The 20,007-nt window shown below is 47.6% G+C and overlaps 1 protein-coding gene across 2 annotated transcripts; it reads left to right on the plus strand.

The window, feature by feature from the left end:
• Positions 1-4,761: 4,761 nt before the first annotated feature.
• On the plus strand, positions 4,762-19,859 carry KAT5 (lysine acetyltransferase 5). 2 transcript variants are annotated; one of them, XM_081175371.1, is made up of 14 exons: positions 4,762-4,887; positions 4,971-5,037; positions 6,398-6,466; positions 7,343-7,479; positions 7,851-8,030; positions 9,292-9,372; positions 10,386-10,460; positions 10,590-10,838; positions 13,093-13,182; positions 14,585-14,725; positions 15,588-15,681; positions 16,729-16,888; positions 17,703-17,784; positions 18,989-19,859. In XM_081175371.1, the coding sequence occupies exons 1-14, from the start codon at positions 4,876-4,878 to the stop codon at positions 19,121-19,123; spliced, it is 1,572 nt and encodes a 523-aa protein (XP_081031497.1). In that variant the 5' UTR covers positions 4,762-4,875; the 3' UTR covers positions 19,124-19,859. The 2 variants fall into 2 exon arrangements, with proteins under 2 accessions (XP_081031497.1, XP_081031498.1); XM_081175372.1 differs by lacking the exon at positions 7,851-8,030.
• Positions 19,860-20,007: the final 148 nt, after the last annotated feature.

Here is a 20,007-nt window from a genome sequence, read left to right on the forward strand (position 1 = left end):
ACCACCGCCACCCCGCCCCACGTGACCCCGCCGCCTGCCGGGAAGGCGCCGCCTCGCGCCGCTTCTCGCTCGCGCCTCTCGCGCTCATCCTCGCCGCCCCCCCCCCGCCCGCCTCTTATGCAAATCGCGGGCCTAAGGGATCGGGCGCAAGTGCCTTACCTGGCTCAGGAGGGAAAGGGAACCTCCGAGGAGAGCCCAACCTGGATTCTGTTGGGTTTTATTTTAAAAAAGCAATAATAAATATTTTATTAGTGTTATCTTGCGGGTGGCAATGTTTTATTCTGTGAAGCGCCCTGAGATTTTATGAGGAAGGGCGAGGTATATAAATCTTAAGAAATTAAAAAGTATGCAAGCACAAGAAGCGTTGTGCGTCCCAACATCCTCGCTTCTCATGCGCCTCTCAGAAAATAATAAAAGGAGAGGAAAGCAAGGAGACGACCTATGAAGGGGTTGCGGGGTAGAGAGGCAACATAACAAAAGCTATGTAATACGAGGAATGAATTAAAAGGAAATATATTTGAAATATACTCGGAGTTCTGTAGTGATTTCATGCTCTCTATTGCAGCTTGTAAAACTGATTGAATTGCCCCCCAAACCTCAGGCTTTTATATACATTACATTATTTACACAATGAGTCTCATCTGATTGGCTGATTCTGCTTCCCTCCTGGAGCCTGATTGGTCTTTTCCTGCAGGCCAATCAGTTGTTGCAGTCTCGGATCCTACTTGCCTATTGTTCTAAGATCCAAGCTTAGTAAGGTAAAGGTAAAGGGGTAAAAGGGTAAAGGGACCCCTGACCATTAGGTCCAGTCATGGCCGACTCTGGGGTTGCGGCGCTCATCTCACTTTTTTGGCCAAGGAAGCCGCGCACGGAAACGTCGTTTACCTTCCCGCCAGAGTGGTACCTATTTATCTACTTGCACTTTGATGTGTTTTCAAACTGCTAGGTTGGCAGGAGCAGGGACCGAGCAACGGGAGCTCACCCTGTCGCAGGGATTCGAACTGCTGACCTGATCGACAAGTCCTAGGCTCTGTGGTTTAACCCACAGCGCCACCCGCATCCCTTAGTACATAACACCATTGCTTAGTGCATAACACCATTGTTATAAGGAGGAGGAACAAAGAATAGAATCATCTTGGCTGCTAGCTGGAGCTGCTGCCATCCAGAGACTGTGGAGCATGACTCTAGGACTCAAGCTGGCCAAAGCTGTGAGAGAAGCAGGGAGATGCACTCTGCTGATCTAATATTGTGTTCACTTCCATCCTAGGCTCAGGTTGTATTTACGTATTTGAACAAGCCATTTATCTCATAGTCACCATAGTCTCTTGTGCCTCTTTTTATCCAAAGGAACACAGACCCTGGGTAAATGCTGGGACTAGGGGTGCCGCCCAACCTTTGTGTTCTTTATTTTCCATAAATGTAAAAAAAAAGGGCCCACCTTTCAATAAATTTCAAACTGAATACTTATAGTTGTTTTTAAAATAAATGAATAAATACTAAAACCAAAACATAACTTAAGCCAGGGTTGTTTATTCTTTCTTCGTTCTGGAGCAAAGGTTTTCCTCTCTGCTCTTTAATTAGACGGTTTGGGTGGCCAGCAACTGCTTTCTGAAAAGCAGTCATCAGTTACATAATGCTATCAGTAACATGTCATCAGTAACATAAATTATAGCTGTGTTATCTGTATTTCATCAGTGCAAGGAGGCTCTGCAAACCCTTTGCATGTACCTGACAATGCCAGCCTCGGACATGGGCCCTGATTTATCACATGCAAGGAGCTCAAAATGATCTACACGATTCCCTATCCATTGCTAAGGTCACCTAGTGAGCTTCATAACCAAATTGGGGGTTTGAACCTGGGTATCCACTAGTATTCCTATTTTCATCTGTGAAATGTGAATATATTATTTTATTATGGTGAAAAGGGAAAGCACTTCTGGACACCTTGAATGCATTCACCTCACTCTCCATGTGACTACAGCCAACACTGACACACATCTAGTATTAGGAGCAGTTTTCTGGTCAAATTATGTCTATCCATGGAAATGCATATGCAAAAGCTTGCTTACAATTTTGTAGTTATTTGCTTATTTTTTCAACTAACAAAGGTCTTACTTTTTTATCTATGTATGGAATGGAATTCTAATGGGCAAAAAACAACAACAACCCAGCGCCCTGCTTGTAGTTGCACACAGAATTGTTATCTGTTGGTGAGAGCCTTGAGTAGTAGAGTGAAAAGTCCCTGGTTCACTCCCTGGCATCTACAGTTAAAAGGGTCAGATAGTCAGGGATAGAAAAACTGTTATCTGGCTGAGACCTTGGCCAGCTGCCACAGTAGACTAGCCTAATGAGTTTACAAAAGGCAGCTTCTTTTTTAGACATGCTAAGTGACTGCTTTCACTTTGCTTTAGTGGTCCTCAGAACAACAACAAAATCCAAATTGGGAATTGGTGTATTTTTATTGGTGAAAGGGTTGGTTAATTTTGCAGCCAACTTCTGTATGTTTTATACCCCCCCCCGGTAGAAATTATCAATTTGTCCCTTGACACGGGGACATTCCCAGGGGAACTGAAGGAAGCAGTGGTATGAAAACTTAAAGAAAACTTCATTAGATCCCTTAGACCTATCCAATTACCGCCCAGTTTCAAATCTTCCATATCTGGGTAAGTTAATTGAGAGAGCGGTTGCTGAACAGCTTGGTAGGTTTCTGGAGGAAACATCGGCTTTAGATCCATTTCAGTCCGGTTTCCGTCCTGGTTTTGGGACCGAGACGGCTCTGGTTGCCCCAACAGACGATCTCCGTAGACAGCTGGATTGAGGCGGGTCAGGACTGGTGATCCTTTTAGATTTGTCAGCAGCCTTTGACATGGTCGATCATGATCTTCTGGACCACCGCCTCGCAGACGTGGGGATACAGGGCATAGCCCGTAACTGGCTGTGCTCTTTTATCTCTGGTCGGGGACAGAGGGTGGCACTAGGGAGGGAAATGTTTTTTAACATCTTTATGCGCCCCCTTGCCCAGATTATCCAGAGCTTTGGGCTGGGTTGTCACCAATATGCTGATGACACTCAGCTCTATCTGCTGATGGATGGCCACACCAACTCGGCCCCGAACACACTGATCAGATGCTTGGAAGCTGTGGCTGGATGGTTTCGTGGGAGCCGATTGAAACTAAATCCTTCGAAGACAGAGGTCCTATGGCTGGGTCGGGATGGCATGGGGATGAGGGACCAACTCCCTTCTCTTGCAGGGGCTCAATTAGTACCATTGCCTTCCATTAAGAGTTTGGGTGTAATCCTTGACACCTCCCTTTCCATGGAGGCGCAAGTTACAGCAACAGCCAAGGCGACATTTTTCCACCTTCGCCGCATTAAGCAGTTGGTCCCTTACCTTTCCCGCCCCGACCTGGCCACAGTGATCCATGCGACGGTCATCTCCAGGCTTGACTACTGTAATTCGCTCTACGCGGGGCTGCCCTTGAAGCTGTCCCAGAAACTCCAGCGGGTGCAGAATGCTGCAGCGAGGCTCCTCACGGGGTCTCTGCCATGGGAGCATATTCACCCAGTGCTTTTCAAGCTGCACTGGCTCCCGGTGGAGTACAGGAGAGCCAGTGTGGTGTAGTGGTTAAGAGCGGTAGTCTCGTAATCTGGGGAACCGGGTTCGCGTCCCCGCTCCTCCACATGCAGCTGCTGGGTGACCTTGGGCCAGTCACACTTCTGTGAAGTCTCTCAGCCCCACTCACCTCACAGAGTGTTTGTTGTGGGGGAGGAAGGGAAAGGAGAATGTTAGCCGCTTTGAGACTCCTGAAGGGGAGTGAAAGGCGGGATATCAAATCCAAACTCTTCTTCTTCAGGATCAGATTTAAGGTGCTGCTTTTGACCTTTAAAGCCCTTCATGGCCTATGACCCTCGTACCTACGGGACCGCCTCTCCCGGTATGCCCCACGGAGAGCCTCAAGGTCCATAAATAGCAACACCCTAGTGGTCCCGGGCCCTAAGGAAGTTAGATTGGCTTCAACCAGAGCCAGGGCCTTTTCAACTCTGGCTCCGGTCTGGTGGAACACTCTGCCTCATGAGACCAGGGCCCTGCAGGATCTGATTTCTTTCTGCAGGGCCTGTAAGACAGAGTTGTTCCACCTGGCCCTTGGCTTGGAGCCAATTTGATTCCCTCCCTCTCTTTCTTTTTTCTTTTCCTTCTCCTCCTGCGATGAGGCTACATTTTAATATTTTAATGTTTCAATATTTTAATGTTGTATTTTTAATTTTGTTTTTAAGTTGTAATCATTTAACTTGTTTTTATTATTGCTTGTAAGCCGCTCTGAGCCCAGCCTTGGCTGGGGAGGGCGGGGTATAAATAAAAATTATTATTATTATTATTATTATTATTGCAAAATTCTCAGCATATCTCCAGTCTGATATCTTACAAAATTTGCTTTGGTATTTTGGCAGAAAGGCAGTATATAAACGTAATGAATTAAATAAAGGGGGACAGAGTCGGTTAACTGCCAAGTCATAAATGCTCATACTACACAGATTACAACAAAAATGACAACTTCCGTTTTCTGGGAGGGCTGCCAGGTCACGTTGCAAGCGTTTTAGCGTCACTTCCTAGACCATCACGTGACACCACCGCCTGTCGCTGTGACGACTTGAACTAGCATCATTTCCCTTTCTCTGCTGCGGGCTCTCCCTGGCTGTCCCCGTCACGTGATACTACGACCATAGAGTTCAGAAAGAAGCCTATAGAAGGATCAAAGCAAAATAGGAAGTTGTCATCTGGAGCACACCGGAAGCGATCGCTTCCTTTCTTCCCCCCCCACCCGCTGTTTGGTAGATGCCGGAAGAGAAGGCCCCGGCTAACGGCGAGGGTCCAAGATGGCGGAGGTGGTGAGTTGAAAGCCGGGGATTGCGGGGTGGGGGTCTGGTTTGGCTTGCTGGCCCCTCTGCTAATCTCTCTCTAACTCCTGCAGGAGGAAGTGACCGAGGGGTGTCGCCTCCCTGTGCTGCGCCGTAACCAGGAAAACGAGGACGAGTGGCGTGAGTGAGGGGCGGGGCGGAGGCTCAAGGGGCGGGGCCAGCTGTCATCATGGCCCAGAGGGGAGACCTCTCACCTTGTGGGGGAAATGATATCTGTTACCAATGAACCTTGGGGAGGGTTAGCATGGACAAGAAGGTGGAGTCAAAGAGGCTGGTGAGGCTGAGGGCCAGCACCGCAGGGGTGTCAGGTCTAAGGTCAGGCTGCGAAAGAGCATCCTGCAGTGTATTGGAGTGTGGTACATGGGGAGGCTCAGATTCAAATCCTCATCTGCCTATAACACTCAGTGATTGAATTGGGGTCAGTTGTAATCTTGGTCCAGGTGTGGAGAACCTTCAGCCCTCCAAATCTTGTTGAATTATAACTCTTCTCCACCCTAGTCAAGCTTGGCTGGTGGACAGGAGTGATGGGAGTGGTAGTTTAGGCAAAATCTGGCGAAGAACACTTGTCCAGCCTACTTTCCAGGATTGTTTAGACAGAAATAGAGAAGGGAGACCTGTATGTATCGCCTTGAGCTCCTTGGATGAAAGGCCTGGTATAACTGTAAATATGGGCCAAGATGAGGTGGGACCAACAGCACAGTCTTACCTATGCCATCTCAGAAATATGTTCTACTTAATTCATTGGAGGCTAGTGCGGTTTTGAGTTCTACCACAATCAAGATGTCAAGGAGTCTAGAGGTCTCTGGGAATTTGGGGAGAATCCAGTGGAGGAAAGGAGCGAATGGAATTTATTAATCTCAACAGGTTTTGATGACTTTATGATTAAAGGTATTGCAGAACGAAACACACTTTGTTCTCCATGTACAAAAGGAAGTCCAAGTATCTGTGGCAAAATCATATTCTAAGCTGTTTTGTACCTTTGCCCTTATCCTACCTATTATTTGTCAATCTTCTGTCAGTGATGAGTTCCAGTAACAGAATCTGGTATTTGGATACATCCATGACATTGATTACTGGCAATGCAGCTCAGGGTTAGCATTTCTTTACAGCACTCTTACCTATTATTCATATCTGAAAAGATAAATTGAGTTAAGAAAGAGTAGTGCCCTCAGCCATCTAGTCTTACAACCAGGATTTGAACTTGAGTTTTTTTTGTCTAGGCTCACATTAGTTCTTAATACTCACATTTCACAGACTAAGAATATTGATTGTGAGAATTTTTTTACAGAGATCCTTGTGGCAGACTAGAGAGTTAAAACTAAACTCTAAATAAAACATTCATGCCCATCGCAGGAATCCCAAATAAGAGAGTCTTCCTGACACTTTTAGTAGTAGCCTTTTCAGAGGTCCACAAAGTGGTCTCTTCTCTCTCTCCCTCCCTCCACATTCTCTTAGATAATATATTTCTTTCTTTCAACAGCACTGGCTGAAATACTTAGCGTCAAGGACATCAGCGGCCGAAAACTTTTCTACGTTCACTACATTGACTGTGAGTAGATGGGGACAAATCCATTTGGAGGGTGGGCAGGATGAAATCATAAAATGGGCTTTTCCAGATAGGAATGATGAAGAACGTCTGGGAAGGCAAAAGGTTATAGAAACATACTCAAGATACTTAGAAATTGAAAGCAGAATATTTTTTAATTACTATCCAGTAATTAAAACTGGTCTACCCACTTAAATGGGGAAGTAGACCAGCCTTTTCCCAGAGCAGGAATGGGGAACCTGGAGTCCAACTCCCAGCCAGCTTGGCTCCACCCTGGCGAGCTTGGCCAATGACCGGGGCTGATTATCGTTGTTATCTAACAACATCTGGAGGGCCACAGGTTCTGCAGCAGACTGCCCATAGAGCTCACAGCAGAACCAGCATGCTAAGCAGGGGTGTGTGAATGCATGGGTAAACTTCCTTTCCATCTGTCCTGAGCATCAGAACCAGTCCTAATAAAAAAAGTTTTTGGAGTTGATTGTTGCTGACTTCATTCTTCACTTTGGGAACATCTGAGAATGCTTTTGAAACTCAGTATTGGGCCAAAAACAAGACTCCATCCTTCCCCTGTTGGGATGTGGCTACCAAGATTAGTCAAAAGGCATGGACTCTTCATTCCAGCCCTTGGGACCTGTTTTTGCTTTTGATGTGTATATGTACGTAATGAAATCTGGTCACCAAAAGTAGACAGCTGGCAGCTACTGTAAACAAGCAGGTGGGAAGACAGGCAGAAGCTTGGGGCACTGCCTAGAAAGATAGGGGGGATGTAACAGGGATTGCTGCTGGCTAGATAGCGATCCAGAGCCCTGCTTTTATCATCATCTCATTCCTCCTTAAAGATGGGGGTGGGAAAATTATCCCTTGCCTTGAACCATGCAGTTAACAAGCGTCTGGATGAATGGGTGACTCATGACCGGCTGGATTTGAAGAAGATACAGTTCCCCAAAAAGGAAGCGAAGACACCCACCAAGAATGGGCTGCCTGGATCACGGCCCAGCTCTCCGGAACGTGACGTGGTAGGAGGAAATGTGGGCCCTGGGGGGGGGAGGGGAAGGGCGGCTTTGGGAGGATGTGATCTGGCAAGGGATCGGTGGGTGGTGGTGTTAGTCTGGACCTGGGGAAGAGAGTGCTTTTATTAGCATTGGGGTTGATTCCCCGTCCCATTCCCCCAGGTCTCTTTGGGTCAAGGACAGAGACTTTATAAGGAACGAGGCCTTTGGAAGCATTGGTAGTTTTCTTCCGGTCTTGTCCCTTGTGTCCTTTTATTGTGCTGCCCAGCCTGCAGCATGTGGGGATGGTGGTCCCTGCACCCTTCCCCAGAGTGGCAGTGCCGCCCCTTGCCCCCCCTCCCATGTGTTGGTAACACCCCTCTTCCTCCCCCACTCAGAGGAAGACCTTGGATCTGTCTCTACAACCAGCCGCAACTCCATCCAGCGGTAAAACCCTTCCCATTCCGGTGCAGATAACCCTCCGTTTTAACCTACCTAAAGAGAGGGAGGCCGTCCCCGGCTCGCCCGACCAACCCCTCTCCTCCAGCTCCTGCGTCCAGCCAAACCATCGCTCAACGGTACGAACCGGCGCTCGGCCGCCCCGGCTCGCTCCTTTTGTGTCTTTTGTCTACCCGGCACGTTCTCAAGAGGCCGCACAAGCTGGGCGGGGTTGGGCAAGGTCTGGGCTGGCAAGGGAGGCCTCCAAGGGAGGAGCCCGGGGGCATTCTGGCCTTCATCTTGAGGGCACTCTCTTCCCTCCCGAGTCAAAGAAGAGTAGTGCAGGTGACCCCCAACAGGAAAAACACCAAAGAAATAAAGAACGGGTTCAAATCAAGCCTCCAGTACAGTGCCCTATGCACATTGGCATTCAGAACCATATTACTCATTGAACTAAGCTCTTGAGTGTCGCTCAGGGTCTGGAGCCTGTGAATGACTGTGGAGCCCCACTAAAAATACTACTCAGACGTCCATTTATTGCTGACTAAGTGCCCTGGAAATTTTATTTGGTTTGAAACCAGCATAGCTGCTACAGTCACTTCATTCGGCCCCAAGTCCCCAGGTTCCTTGCTTCACAGCCTCGCTGTTAAGCAAGTTAGAGATTTGAATCGTAGTTTAAATGTTGGGTGGGGGCGTTTTACTTGCAGCTGTCCTTTTTATATGGACTCTCTCTTTCTCTGTGATGTGTCTGCCTGCAAACCCATTAAAACACACCCTGCACCTAAGGTGTCTTTGTGTAAAAGTCTCTGATACCAGAGGTGGGGGAAAAGCTGTTGTGAGCATACAAGCAGACCTTCCATTGTGGAAGGTTCCCCTCCCCCCCAGATGTGGGATTGGGACAGCCATACATGCTCCATTGACTGCAGAAGATTGCTGTACAAAGCAGGTCTGAGTCCCCAAGGATGGGGGACAAGTAATCTCTGTAAATGTTCAGAAGAGTCAGAGCTCAGTGATAGAGCACTTGCTTTGTGTGCAAAAGTTCCCAGGTTCAATCCCCAGCATCTTCAAGTAAAACTGGGAATGCCTCCCTTTTTGAAACCCTGGAGAGCTGCTGCCAATCAGTGTAGACAGTAATGAGCTAGATGGACCAGTGGGTTTGATTGATTATGAAGGCCCCAAAGCAGATGAACTTGAGCCATAACCCCTGTATGACCTTCCCTGCAAGGCCCAATCCCCGTGTGGGCTGTGGGTCAAAGTCACCATGCTATGGGACATGCAAGTGGGGATCTCTGCTTGGAACTGAGTGGGCACATGGAAATGTGTTTGGAAGCGTATCAGTGGCTGTTGAGGAAGGGGATGGGCAGCCCCAGAAATAACTTGCTTTGTTCCTGTCTCTTCCAGAAGAGGAAAGTGGAAGTAGTTTCTCCAGCAACCCCCATCCCCACCCCAACAGAGACAACACAAGCATCAGTGTTCCCCCAGGTAAGCCACTCCGCACCTACCTCCAGTGGTTCTTGTTGGACGAATGGGTCTAGGTAAGGGATTATGCCTGTTGGGGGTTGTGGAGGAAGAGAGAGCCAGGTTCTGAAGAGGAGCCTGTGAGTGTCTCCACAAACACCCAGGATGCAGAAGCTACTCCTCCAGCTACTCAAACAGAGGTTGGTGAAAGGCTGGAGTTTGCATTTTCTTAACGAGGAAACCAAATCTGAATCCTTGCCTTTGTGCAAAACCACATTTGATTTTGACCTCAACTTACAGAACAGCACAAGGGGATGGGTGTGTGCGCATGAGACCCAAGCAGACGGCGTGGAATTTTAGCTTTTCCTTTGGGAGGGCGGCTGGATTTTATTCATGCTCCAATGTGGGCCGTTGGCCCACAGAACACATGGCACCGGTCTGAAACTAAGCAGGACAGGGTCTGGAATGTAGGCCTGCCTGAGAACACCACACTGACTTCTGAAAAGGAAGATGAGCTACAATAAATAGATACACCTCCCAAAAATAAATATACCTCCCAAGCCAAATAGGTTTGTGACCTAAAGAGCGGGGATGCATGTGTTGCCTTCCTCTTTAGCAGCCCTCCAGACCTCTTTGTATTGCCCTTAGAACCCTTTCACCAACCTGGCTTGCATCCTCCTTGACTATTTTTGCTTGGCTAGAATGTCTCCTTGAATTCTCATACTGCTTCTTGGGTGCCAGAATGGAGAGGAACGTATAAGTAAGTTAACCATTGTTCCTCCACCCATGTTTTCTCCTGGCCCTGCCGGCCACGGGCGACCCCCAAAACGTTGCCTGGGTGGGTGAGTCACCTCAGGGTGCAAAAAGTTCCTCCCTCTTGCTGTAGCTTCTGTCCCTCAGTGAGTCTTCTGGAGCTCTTTTTGAGGTGCCTTTTAATACTTTTCTGCATGAGCTGGAGAGAGGGGGAGGGAGTGCCTGGGCAGTGACTTTCCCCTGCTCTCTCTGACATCCTCCTTGACCCCGTTTTTGTCTTCCAGAATGGCTCCGCACGCCGAGCGGTGGCTGCCCAGCCTGGCAGGAAGAGGAAATCCAATTGCCTTGGCACTGATGAGGTAAGTGCCAGGGCTTGGGGTAGTGCCTGCCAGCCTGCTTCCCAGGGGGGCACCAGCCTGGAAGAAGGAATGTGTGGCTCTTCCTCGTTCATCCAGAATCTCCCGCCTCCCCCCGGTTTTTGTGAGCAGGACTCCCAGGACAGCTCTGACGGCATCCCCTCAGCCCCACGCATGACAGGCAGTCTGGTCTCGGACCGCAGCCACGATGACATCATCACGCGCATGAAAAACATTGAGTGCATTGAACTGGGGCGGCACCGCCTGAAGCCTTGGTACTTCTCGCCCTACCCACAGGAGCTCACCACCCTCCCCGTCCTCTACCTCTGCGAGTTTTGCCTTAAGTACGTCAAGAGCCTCAAATGTCTCCAGAGGCACCTGGTAAGTCCCAGGACCCAGTTTGGGCAGCCTGTCATCCGGGACCCAAAGTCTGCCGGCCTGGATTGCTCTGTTTCCCAGCCAGCTCTTTGTCGCCAACACCTAGCGGCTGCCCGAGACTGCATGCTGGCTAACGTTGGGATACCAGGTCTAACAACACCCTGAGTTGCCCAGACCCGCCTGTTTCTCAAGACGCCAGGTCTATCTTCCTGGGTTGGTAGACCTGGTCTCTGGCCTGGGTAGACCTAATGCCCAGTCTGACTTGTTATAGCAGGTAAGCCCAATGCCATACTGTGCCTGCTCCTGCAGAGTCAGAGGCCAGGCAGGTCTACCGTCCCGACTGGCTGTCGGACATGCCTGGAGACTGTTGGGCTCAGCAGACCTGTTGATGGGGATCTACTGATCTCTGCAGACCCATTGCCCAGGGTTGGTAGACCTGATGCTAGCCTGGGATTTCTGCCTGACGCAGCCTCCAGGAGGTTAAACCTATTGAGTCTAGTAGACCTGTTGGTCTTCTCCTGCCTATTGGAGGACAGGTCTGCCTACCGTCACATCTCTGTCACAGCCTTGCAGGCTACACATCGTGCCAGTTTGTGCATTCAGAAGATTTGATTGGCAAAATGTCTCCAGATGAGATAGGGCTTGTTTGAGTACACCCCTATGGGAACATACTGGAGGAAAAGCTTGTTTCTTCACCCTTGCAGGCTAGTTTTCTACATGCCCCTGAGGTATTTTATACGAGAAGCAGGACTTGGAGCAGTTTTGCTCCTCAAGCCGCCTGATAGCATCAGTTCTGTGCAACTCAGAATCTCAAAAAGCTCCTACAATCACCTGGGGAGTCAATATAGTTATTTATTTTATATATTGTGCTAACAACAGTGACGACAAAAAATACAAATCAGGCTGATACAACAGAAATAAAACAAGAGTACACTTTTAAACATAGAATAAAATAAAACCCATTACTTTCTTGGGTTGGATGAATCTTAAAGAGGAACAGTATCATATATTTTTGAATCAACCAAATCCATTGAGAAGCAGCGGGAGGTAGCAAGCAGTGTTCTTCCTTATTGACAATAGTACAGTGGCACCTCGGGTTACAGACGCTTCAGGTTACAGACTCTGCTAACCCAAAAATAGTATCTCGGGTTAAGAACTTTGCTTCAGGACGAGAACAGAAATTGCGTCACGGCAGTGCTGGGAGGCCCCATTAGCTAAAGTGGTACCTCAGGTTAAGAACAGTTTCAGGTTAAGAATGGACCTCCAGAACGAATTAAGTTCTTAACCTGAGGTACCACTGTAATGTAATCAAACCAAACCCCTACAAATCTATCCAAAAATCTATCCTTTTTACATTGTCCCCTGGAAATGCATAGTTTGTTGGTCAGCTTTTATAATAAAGCAAGTTCCCAAACTTTGGAATACGAAAAAGAAGTATTGGCTCCGTTTGGAACTCTCTAGAAACGAGCCATTGTGGCTCTAGCAGCCATCTCAAAATGAGCAATTAGCTCTTTATTATGTATACTAAGACCAGCTTCCTCAAAAATAGGTAATGGTGCAAGCTGGGCAGCAGGGATAAGAAAACAATTCAAAATTGTATTGATTTCTTTAAAAGCCAGAGACCATAAATGAAAATATGATTGAGTAACAGGCCTCTGGGAGTTTCTGTACCAGTTCGTGAATCACTTTTAAGGACAGTTCTTCATATTTTGCTGAAACAGAGCGGAGAGGGGGCTTCACCCATATTCTGTGCCAGGTATCATCCTCTTTGCCCCCAACCTGTGTCCTGGCTCCATGCTAATCTTAAACCGAGCTGCCTGTTTGGTTCCTGTTTCAGTAAAAGTTTGCATAACCCAGAGTCAGTATTGAAATGATAACTGTGTGTGCTTACTTTGCACCATCCAATTGCATAAAACATGGGAGAGAACTCTTGAGCCCCACTCATTTCCCTGTGTGTGTGCTCCACTAAAGGTTAGGTTCTTGATTCCCCACCCTCCACCTGGCATTTACTCTGGGAACAGTTAACTTTGTTAGAGAGCAGTATCATTGGTTCCAGAAAAAATCCCTAGTGTGTGCTGGAGCCTGGTAAGGGGCTGCAGCTCTGTAGGATCTTGAGCTTTTACCTCCCCACACCCTCCAGTCTGCCCTGTCCTGTCCTATGTCCCTGCCCCCCAAATGCAATTCCTAGAATCACAAAGACCCAGAAAGGTTTGCTTTTGCTTGCGAGAGTTCAGCCTGTGATCCTTCTGTTTTGCAGACAAAGTGTGACTTGAGGCATCCGCCAGGGAACGAAATCTACCGCAAAGGGACGATCTCCTTCTTTGAGATCGATGGGCGGAAGAACAAGGCAAGAGCAGTTATTGGGCGCAGATGAAACAGGGATTCTAGGAAAGCTGATTCCACGATGATTGCTGGGGCTTTGTTTTGGGAGATGGGGATGGAGAGCGCACTGGTGGCGGCTGGTGGCCGTAGACGTCTCATCCACCACACACACACACACACACACACACACACACACACACGAAGTTGGGACTGCTTCATCTAGTGCAGGGGTGGGGAGAAACTGTTGCCCTTCAGATGTTGTTGGATTACAACTCCCAACTGCTTCAGCCGCTGTGGGGGTTGCCATCTAGGAACTTCTGGAGACCACGGTTTCTCCACACCTGACTCAGCCCAGTGATGTCTGCTCTGACTGGCAACAGCTCTCCAGCACCTCAAAACAGAGAAATCTTTCCTCCTCCTAATTGGAGAAACCAAGAATTAAACACAAGACTTTCTACATGCAAAACAGTTTCCCCATCATTGAACTACGGTCTCTCCCTGTAAAGCTACAAACTTCCAAATGCCACAGCAGGCGGTTTCTTCATCCTGTCCAGTACCCTCTCTCATCTCACTGGCTGTGGTTCTCCAGGGTCTTCCCTGTCCCCTTCCACCTGATCCTTTTAACAGAAGGTGCCAGGGATTGAACCTTGGGCCTTCTGCAAGCAACAGTAAATTTGGCCCTCCCTGCTGCCTGCTCCCGCCACCCACCCAAATGCGAAAAAGGTACAAAACTGAGTCACATAACGTGTGGTCTGAACTGATAGGCAAGGCAGATGGGTGTCCCATCTGGCACGACAAGACATTCACAATGGCAGAGAAGCAATGCAAAATTGGCATTTTCAGTCCTTCATTGCAAAAGTCTTTTCTTTGTAGGCTCGTTTCCTTTCCTCCATTTCCTCCCAGAATCCAGATGTATGGATTGACAAGTCTTGGGGCAGAATAGAAGGGAGGGAAACAATCCAATCCAGTTGTCTCTGTGTGGGTGGGCAGATAGGGTGGAGGTTCATCCCCACATTGTAAGGCAGGCATGTTTTAAAAGTCTTGAAACTGATCCAAAAGCAAAGGTCATGTGCTCAGTGCTTGGGGAGGGGTGTTTGGAAGTGAAACTTCTGGGTTTGTCTTCTCTCCCCTCCACTTGCTTCCTTGTTTTTCCGGAGATGTAATGGAGTGAGCATCCCACACGAATTTCCCTCTCCTTGGAACTGGGAAAAACGCATTTTAAATTCCCTGGAGGAAGCACTGGGTTTCTAGCCACCGTATGTGAAGCTGAGAGGGGGAAATGCTCATAGCCTCATATTTGAAATGGCTAGTGATTTCCCTCCCCCTCCAGTCCAGTCTTGCCCCACAACCTTTCGCTGCTAGAGATGAATCTCAGGCCCTCCTTTCTCAAGGACGTGCTTGTTCACCCTTTCCATATCTCTTTTCAGAGTTACTCGCAAAACCTCTGCCTCCTGGCAAAGTGCTTCCTGGACCACAAGACCCTCTACTATGACACAGATCCCTTCCTCTTCTACGTAATGACAGAGTACGACAGCAAAGGCTTTCACATTGTCGGCTACTTCTCCAAGGTAATGTTGCAAAATTAATGTACGCATACATCAGATAGATTTTAAGAATTTCTAAATTGATAATGCGTTAATATAATATTAATTTGCATGGTGTATGTGTAAAATTCATTTGTCTATTTCAAATACATTTAATATCATCAAGTTCTTAAATTAGTTACAGTTCCAATTGAATTGGATCTGAAGTTTCCACCATGAGCTGAGAGTTTTACCTAACTGAATGCTATTCTTTTTAGCCCCAGTGAAATTTTGTTGAATGCTCACAATAATGTCTTTGCTTTGCAAATGTGTCCAGGGGCCAACCTGTATTGATATTTATCATCCTCATCCTTTTATGTTTTGTCCTGCCTCTGAGAATAAAGATTTTTTATTTTTATTATTATTATTATTATTATTATTATTATTATTATTATTATTATTATTTAGCAAGGAGAAAGAAGTTAGGGGGAGAGCTGGTAGCAACAGCCTAATGTTATCTGTGGAGCAAGTTGGCTGTGAGGATCTACACAGAGACCTGTCCAGCTCAGTCCCTCTCTGCCTTCTGATATTTCATTAGGCATTACATTTTCTGTTTTCAAGGCTTTCCTTGCAGCCATAAGGACTGGAAACTTAGTTTATAGAATAAAAGCTGAGGGCCTACTGTTAATGAATTTTGCAACAGTTATGAAACCAAAGAATGGGCACTGTCCTAATGCAATCGCCATTATGCTAGTTGTGGTCAAACCTAAACAGCTTCCTCTTGACAAGGGACAGAGAGAGGGGAAATCTCCTGTCATGCCAATGTCAGGGAGAGTCAGTGTTGGAAGGGCTGGAACAGCTCCTCCAGTGAAAATTAACATGCTGCTTGTTTTGCCACTACGTGCAGGAGAAGGAATCTACGGAGGACTACAACGTGGCCTGTATCCTGACCCTGCCCCCTTACCAGAGACGGGGCTACGGAAAGTTGCTGATTGAGTTCAGTAAGTGGAGTCTCTTTCCATTTTCAATCCTCCATTTGAATCTTAGCAGGTTGTTGAATCAAACCCTCCTATATCCCCAGAGGTTGTTTTTCTGGATTTGGCCCAACCATTCCTGACATTTTCAGGAGACAGTCTCTTCCCTGACACATCGAGGCTATAGAGGTGCCCTCATTTGTGCATCATGTTTAGATTGTCATGTGCAAACATGGGGAAGAGCACTTGTGGGGCTGCCCCACAGCTGTGTAGCTCCCTCATCTTGAGTAACCTTCAAAGCGCAAACTTCAGCACCTTCCCCCACCCTAGATGTGTTGTCTAAGTAGTCTTTTACTTGCACTTTTGGTAGTTTGGTATGAAGATCCTGCTTTGACAACTCAGTTGCTTATTAAAACAAACAAAGCCACAGAGTTATGCTTGCTTTATCTATGTATTACATAGATTTATTTACTTGCAGGATAGAAATCCTACAAAGGTGGCTTACAAGTAATACAATGACATATTTTAAAAATATATTAGAAATATTAACATATCGAAAACACCACAGGATCCTTTCCACATGACTGTTGGTGGCCATGGGTTGTGGGGAGAAAATCCAGCTGGGGCAGGCCAAGGAGGGCACCTGGTTGGGGAGCGCTGCTATAAACAACAGCCTGGTTAAGGTTGCTGTGATGTTTGCTAGCCGCATATTAAGACACTTAAAGTTATATCCTATTTTATCAGGTCTCCCAGCTAGGAAATGCTCCTTATTTTAGAAAGTGCTTGTTCCATGGAGTAGGCAGTCCCAATTTCACATTGTGGGAAAGACTCCTAATCCTGCCGATTCCCAGCTCCACCAGTCGAGTGCTGTATTTTCATTATTTATGAAAATTCACTTCTTTAAAATTTGGGTCGAGGGCGCCTCTTGGCCCTCATTTTAAACTCCGTGGCTTGAGACAAATAGGTAGAACTTTCCCTGATTTAGTCATCTCTTCCATCCGCCACATTGTTCTTTCTTGTGCACCGGGATCTTCTCACAGCCCCCCTCAAGCTGCCTCACTCTTTCCCCTCAAGGCTATGAGCTGTCCAAGGTGGAAGGGAAGACAGGCACGCCAGAGAAGCCTCTCTCGGACCTGGGGCTCCTGTCCTACCGCAGCTACTGGTCCCAGACCATCCTCGAGATCCTCATGAACCTCAAATCGGAGACCGGAGAGCGTCCACAGATCACTATCAAGTGAGGTCCAAGTAATGAAAGTTCACTACTGAAACCCCTGTGGGCAGCCTCTGGGCTGCATGAGGCCCTTGGGAAGGCCTTCAGTGCGGCCCTTAGCAGTGCTGATGGCAACCCCTCGCTGCTTAATTTTTTGCATGGGGTGGAGAAGACACCATGCGGTGGGTGCCCAGAAAATCATGTTCCCCTCAGCTTGCCAAATAGCTGGAGGGGGGAGGGAGCTGTGATGGGGAGACAATGGTGTGTGAGGTCATTTCCACGTAAATTAGCCCTCTGTGTGTGTTTTTGTGTGTAGCCACTAGCACAGGCATCCCCAAACGTTGCCCTCCAGCTGTTTTGGGACTACAACTCCCATCATCCCTAGCTAACAGCACCAGTGGTCAGGGATGATGGGAATTGTAGTCCCAAAACAGCTGGAGGGCAGAGTTTGGGGATGCCTGCACTAGCACATAACCTGTGACTTCCTAACCTCATGTGATAAAAAACAAGAAAAAAAGTCCATCGGGAGAAGCTCCCAGGTAGGAGCTGGGAGAGCTCACTTTCATTTGAAGTAGGGGTTAAGACGCAGCCTTAATAGAGGGCTTTGTATTTCTTCTCTTTTTTTCTATCTTTTTGGTCTGTTTTATATTTATTCAGATTAGTTTGGCTTTTATTGTATTCTATGTTGAAAACTTTCAATTAAAAAACTGATTAGAAATAATAAGGTGGCCCACTACACTACCTGAGGTGCACGCTAAGGTTGTAAGACTGGCCTCCCTCTTTCACTGGCCCTTCTTTATTTTGGATTGCACTCAGTATTTCTTCTCCTTGTTTCCAGTGAGATCAGCGAAATCACAAGCATCAAGAAGGAGGATGTCATCTCGACACTGCAATACCTCAACCTCATCAACTACTACAAGGTAGCATGCCTGAATGAATGGCCATGCAATTTGCTCTGCAACAGCAAGACTCCAACATTTCTAGGCACCACTTTGGAGCTTAATGGGCAAGTTTGGGCTCCCAATTTAGGGGTTCCCTAGAACTCCCAGCAGACAAAAACACAGATGGGGATCACAAATGGGGAATTAAGTCTCCTGCACCCAGGTGTTGTTAGATTCCTAACTACTGTCAGCCCCAGCAAGTCTAGCCCAATGGTCAGGGCTGATGGAACTTGGAAGTCCCAACAACCGCTAGAGGGCCTCAGGTTCCCCACCTTTGGGCTGAATTCATCCTGGAGGAGGGAAGTGTTATAGTAACATGAACCAGCTCTGCATGGAGGACACACTATCTTGGGATGGATGTGTCTGCATGTGAATTTTGTTTGTGTTCGGCTGATGGAGGGATAAAAACAACAGACGGTGATGTGCTAAGGTTCTTGCAGTTTGTCTATGCAGTTTTGCATAACTTGCTCTGCTTCTGCTGATGTCTTTGCAGTGGCATGGCCAGGAGTAGAGGAGCTGTGCAAGGCAGCCTTTGCTGAACCCATGGCCTCCATCTATTTTGGACTCCAACTCCCATCAGCCCCTGCTAGCATGGCTAATGGTCAGGGAAGAGGAGAGTTGGGAGTCCAGTAATACATGTAGCTTACCAATTTGGAGAAGGCTGCTATAGGGTAACAGGTATGAGGGTTTTTTTGTGGGGGTAGGGGGAATAGCATTACAGGGAAGACTAGAAACTGCAGAAATTTCTTGTGGGGTAGGGAGTTGCAGCACTAGAAAGTGATACAGCTGGTTGGCTTCAGTTTTCCCCACCTGCAGTAATGGGGGCAGCAGAGGAAACGTGTTCCTTCCCCTCAAGATAAACCAGCTAGAACTGCGGCCTGCTTTCAGGCATTTTTAAAGACGAGTCTCATTTTTCCTGAGAAGATTCCATGGAAAGGGATGGGCAGGGAGATGCTGCAGCCCTTGGCTGTCTGTGGTTCTCCGCCACATCAGATTTACCTCTTGTCACAAAAAGCGCCAGGAACTCAGAAGAGGTATTTAATATGCAGGATTTCAGGAGCTGAACCATGGTGGCCACAGAAGTGGTGGGAGTGAGCAGTGTTTCAAGTATAGCCGTATCCCCGTCATGAGGACTAGAATCTTTCTTTAAAATTAACAGAACCAAAACACATCTCCTTTCTAGGGCCAGTATATCCTGACACTCTCCGAGGACATCGTGGACGGACATGAGCGTGCCATGCTGAAGCGAATCCTGCGCATTGACTCCAAGTGTCTGCACTTCACCCCAAAGGACTGGAGCAAAAGAGGAAAGTGGTGAGGCCTGCGCACCTGAGTAAGGACCAGCTGCTTGCAGGACGTCCACCCTCCTCCTCACTTTCTGTGACAATGGGGATCAGGCAAGATGACCATGCGCTCTTTCGAAGACATTTTCCAGTCAGCTATCGAAGCAGGCACCGTCAGCCAGCCAGACCTCTAGGGGCGTTGTTACCTGGGCCTCACGTGCCCTGGACTTGCCTGCTTGTTTGTATATAGGACTTTTTGGATCCCTCGCTGAGCGGTTGTGTACAGAAGTGGAAAAAGCACAGACCAAGCTACCCAAGCCGTCCCCCACCCCCCTTTTTTTTTTGGACCGGATATTTATTTATATATATAAATCTAAAACCACCATCACAAATCAAAGTTTGGAGCTTGACAAAGGCAGTTGAAGGGCAGCTGCTTTCTGCTGCGTTTCAGCTGCAGGCAGAGAAACTGTTGTTGTTGTTGCTGCCTCCTTCTTTCGAGGCTGGAATTGTGAAGTTGCTTCCTTGGGTGGAGAAGCTGGAGGCCAGCTCTAGAAAGCTGCTCTCTCCCATACTGCCTGAGGCTGCAGCAGCATCCACAGGGGTGAAAGTGTGGAAAGAATCTGTTATAGGTTAGCATACAGTAAGACAGTCTCGCTCTCTCGCTCCCTTTCCCCAAAACCAGAGTCTTCATGAACCGGAGGAGGAGCCTTAAAAAAAAAGCAAACCCCACCCACCTGTGCTCAGAATAAATTAACAAAATGGGTTTTTAAATGGCATGTGTGTGTACAACTTTTTTCTGGATATGGTATTGCTTTTTCACAAAACCAAGACCCTCAGACAAGAAAATGGGAGCCTGAGAAGGAAAAGGCTTATAGGCCAGAGCCACTACAGCCTGAAGCAGTTGAAGCGATGGCTGCGT

Source organism: Podarcis bocagei, assembly GCF_964188305.1.
Source record: "Podarcis bocagei genome assembly, chromosome: 16".
In the NCBI taxonomy this organism is placed as follows: domain Eukaryota; kingdom Metazoa; phylum Chordata; class Lepidosauria; order Squamata; family Lacertidae; genus Podarcis; species Podarcis bocagei.

Bases quoted from the DNA above. Each gene is read 5' to 3' on its own strand.
- KAT5 (XM_081175371.1), top strand. The intron at 10,461-10,589 runs GTAAGTGCCAGG...TTTTGTGAGCAG, and splicing joins ATTGCCTTGGCACTGATGAG to GACTCCCAGGACAGCTCTGA. The intron at 17,785-18,988 runs GTAGCATGCCTG...TCTCCTTTCTAG, and splicing joins ACCTCATCAACTACTACAAG to GGCCAGTATATCCTGACACT.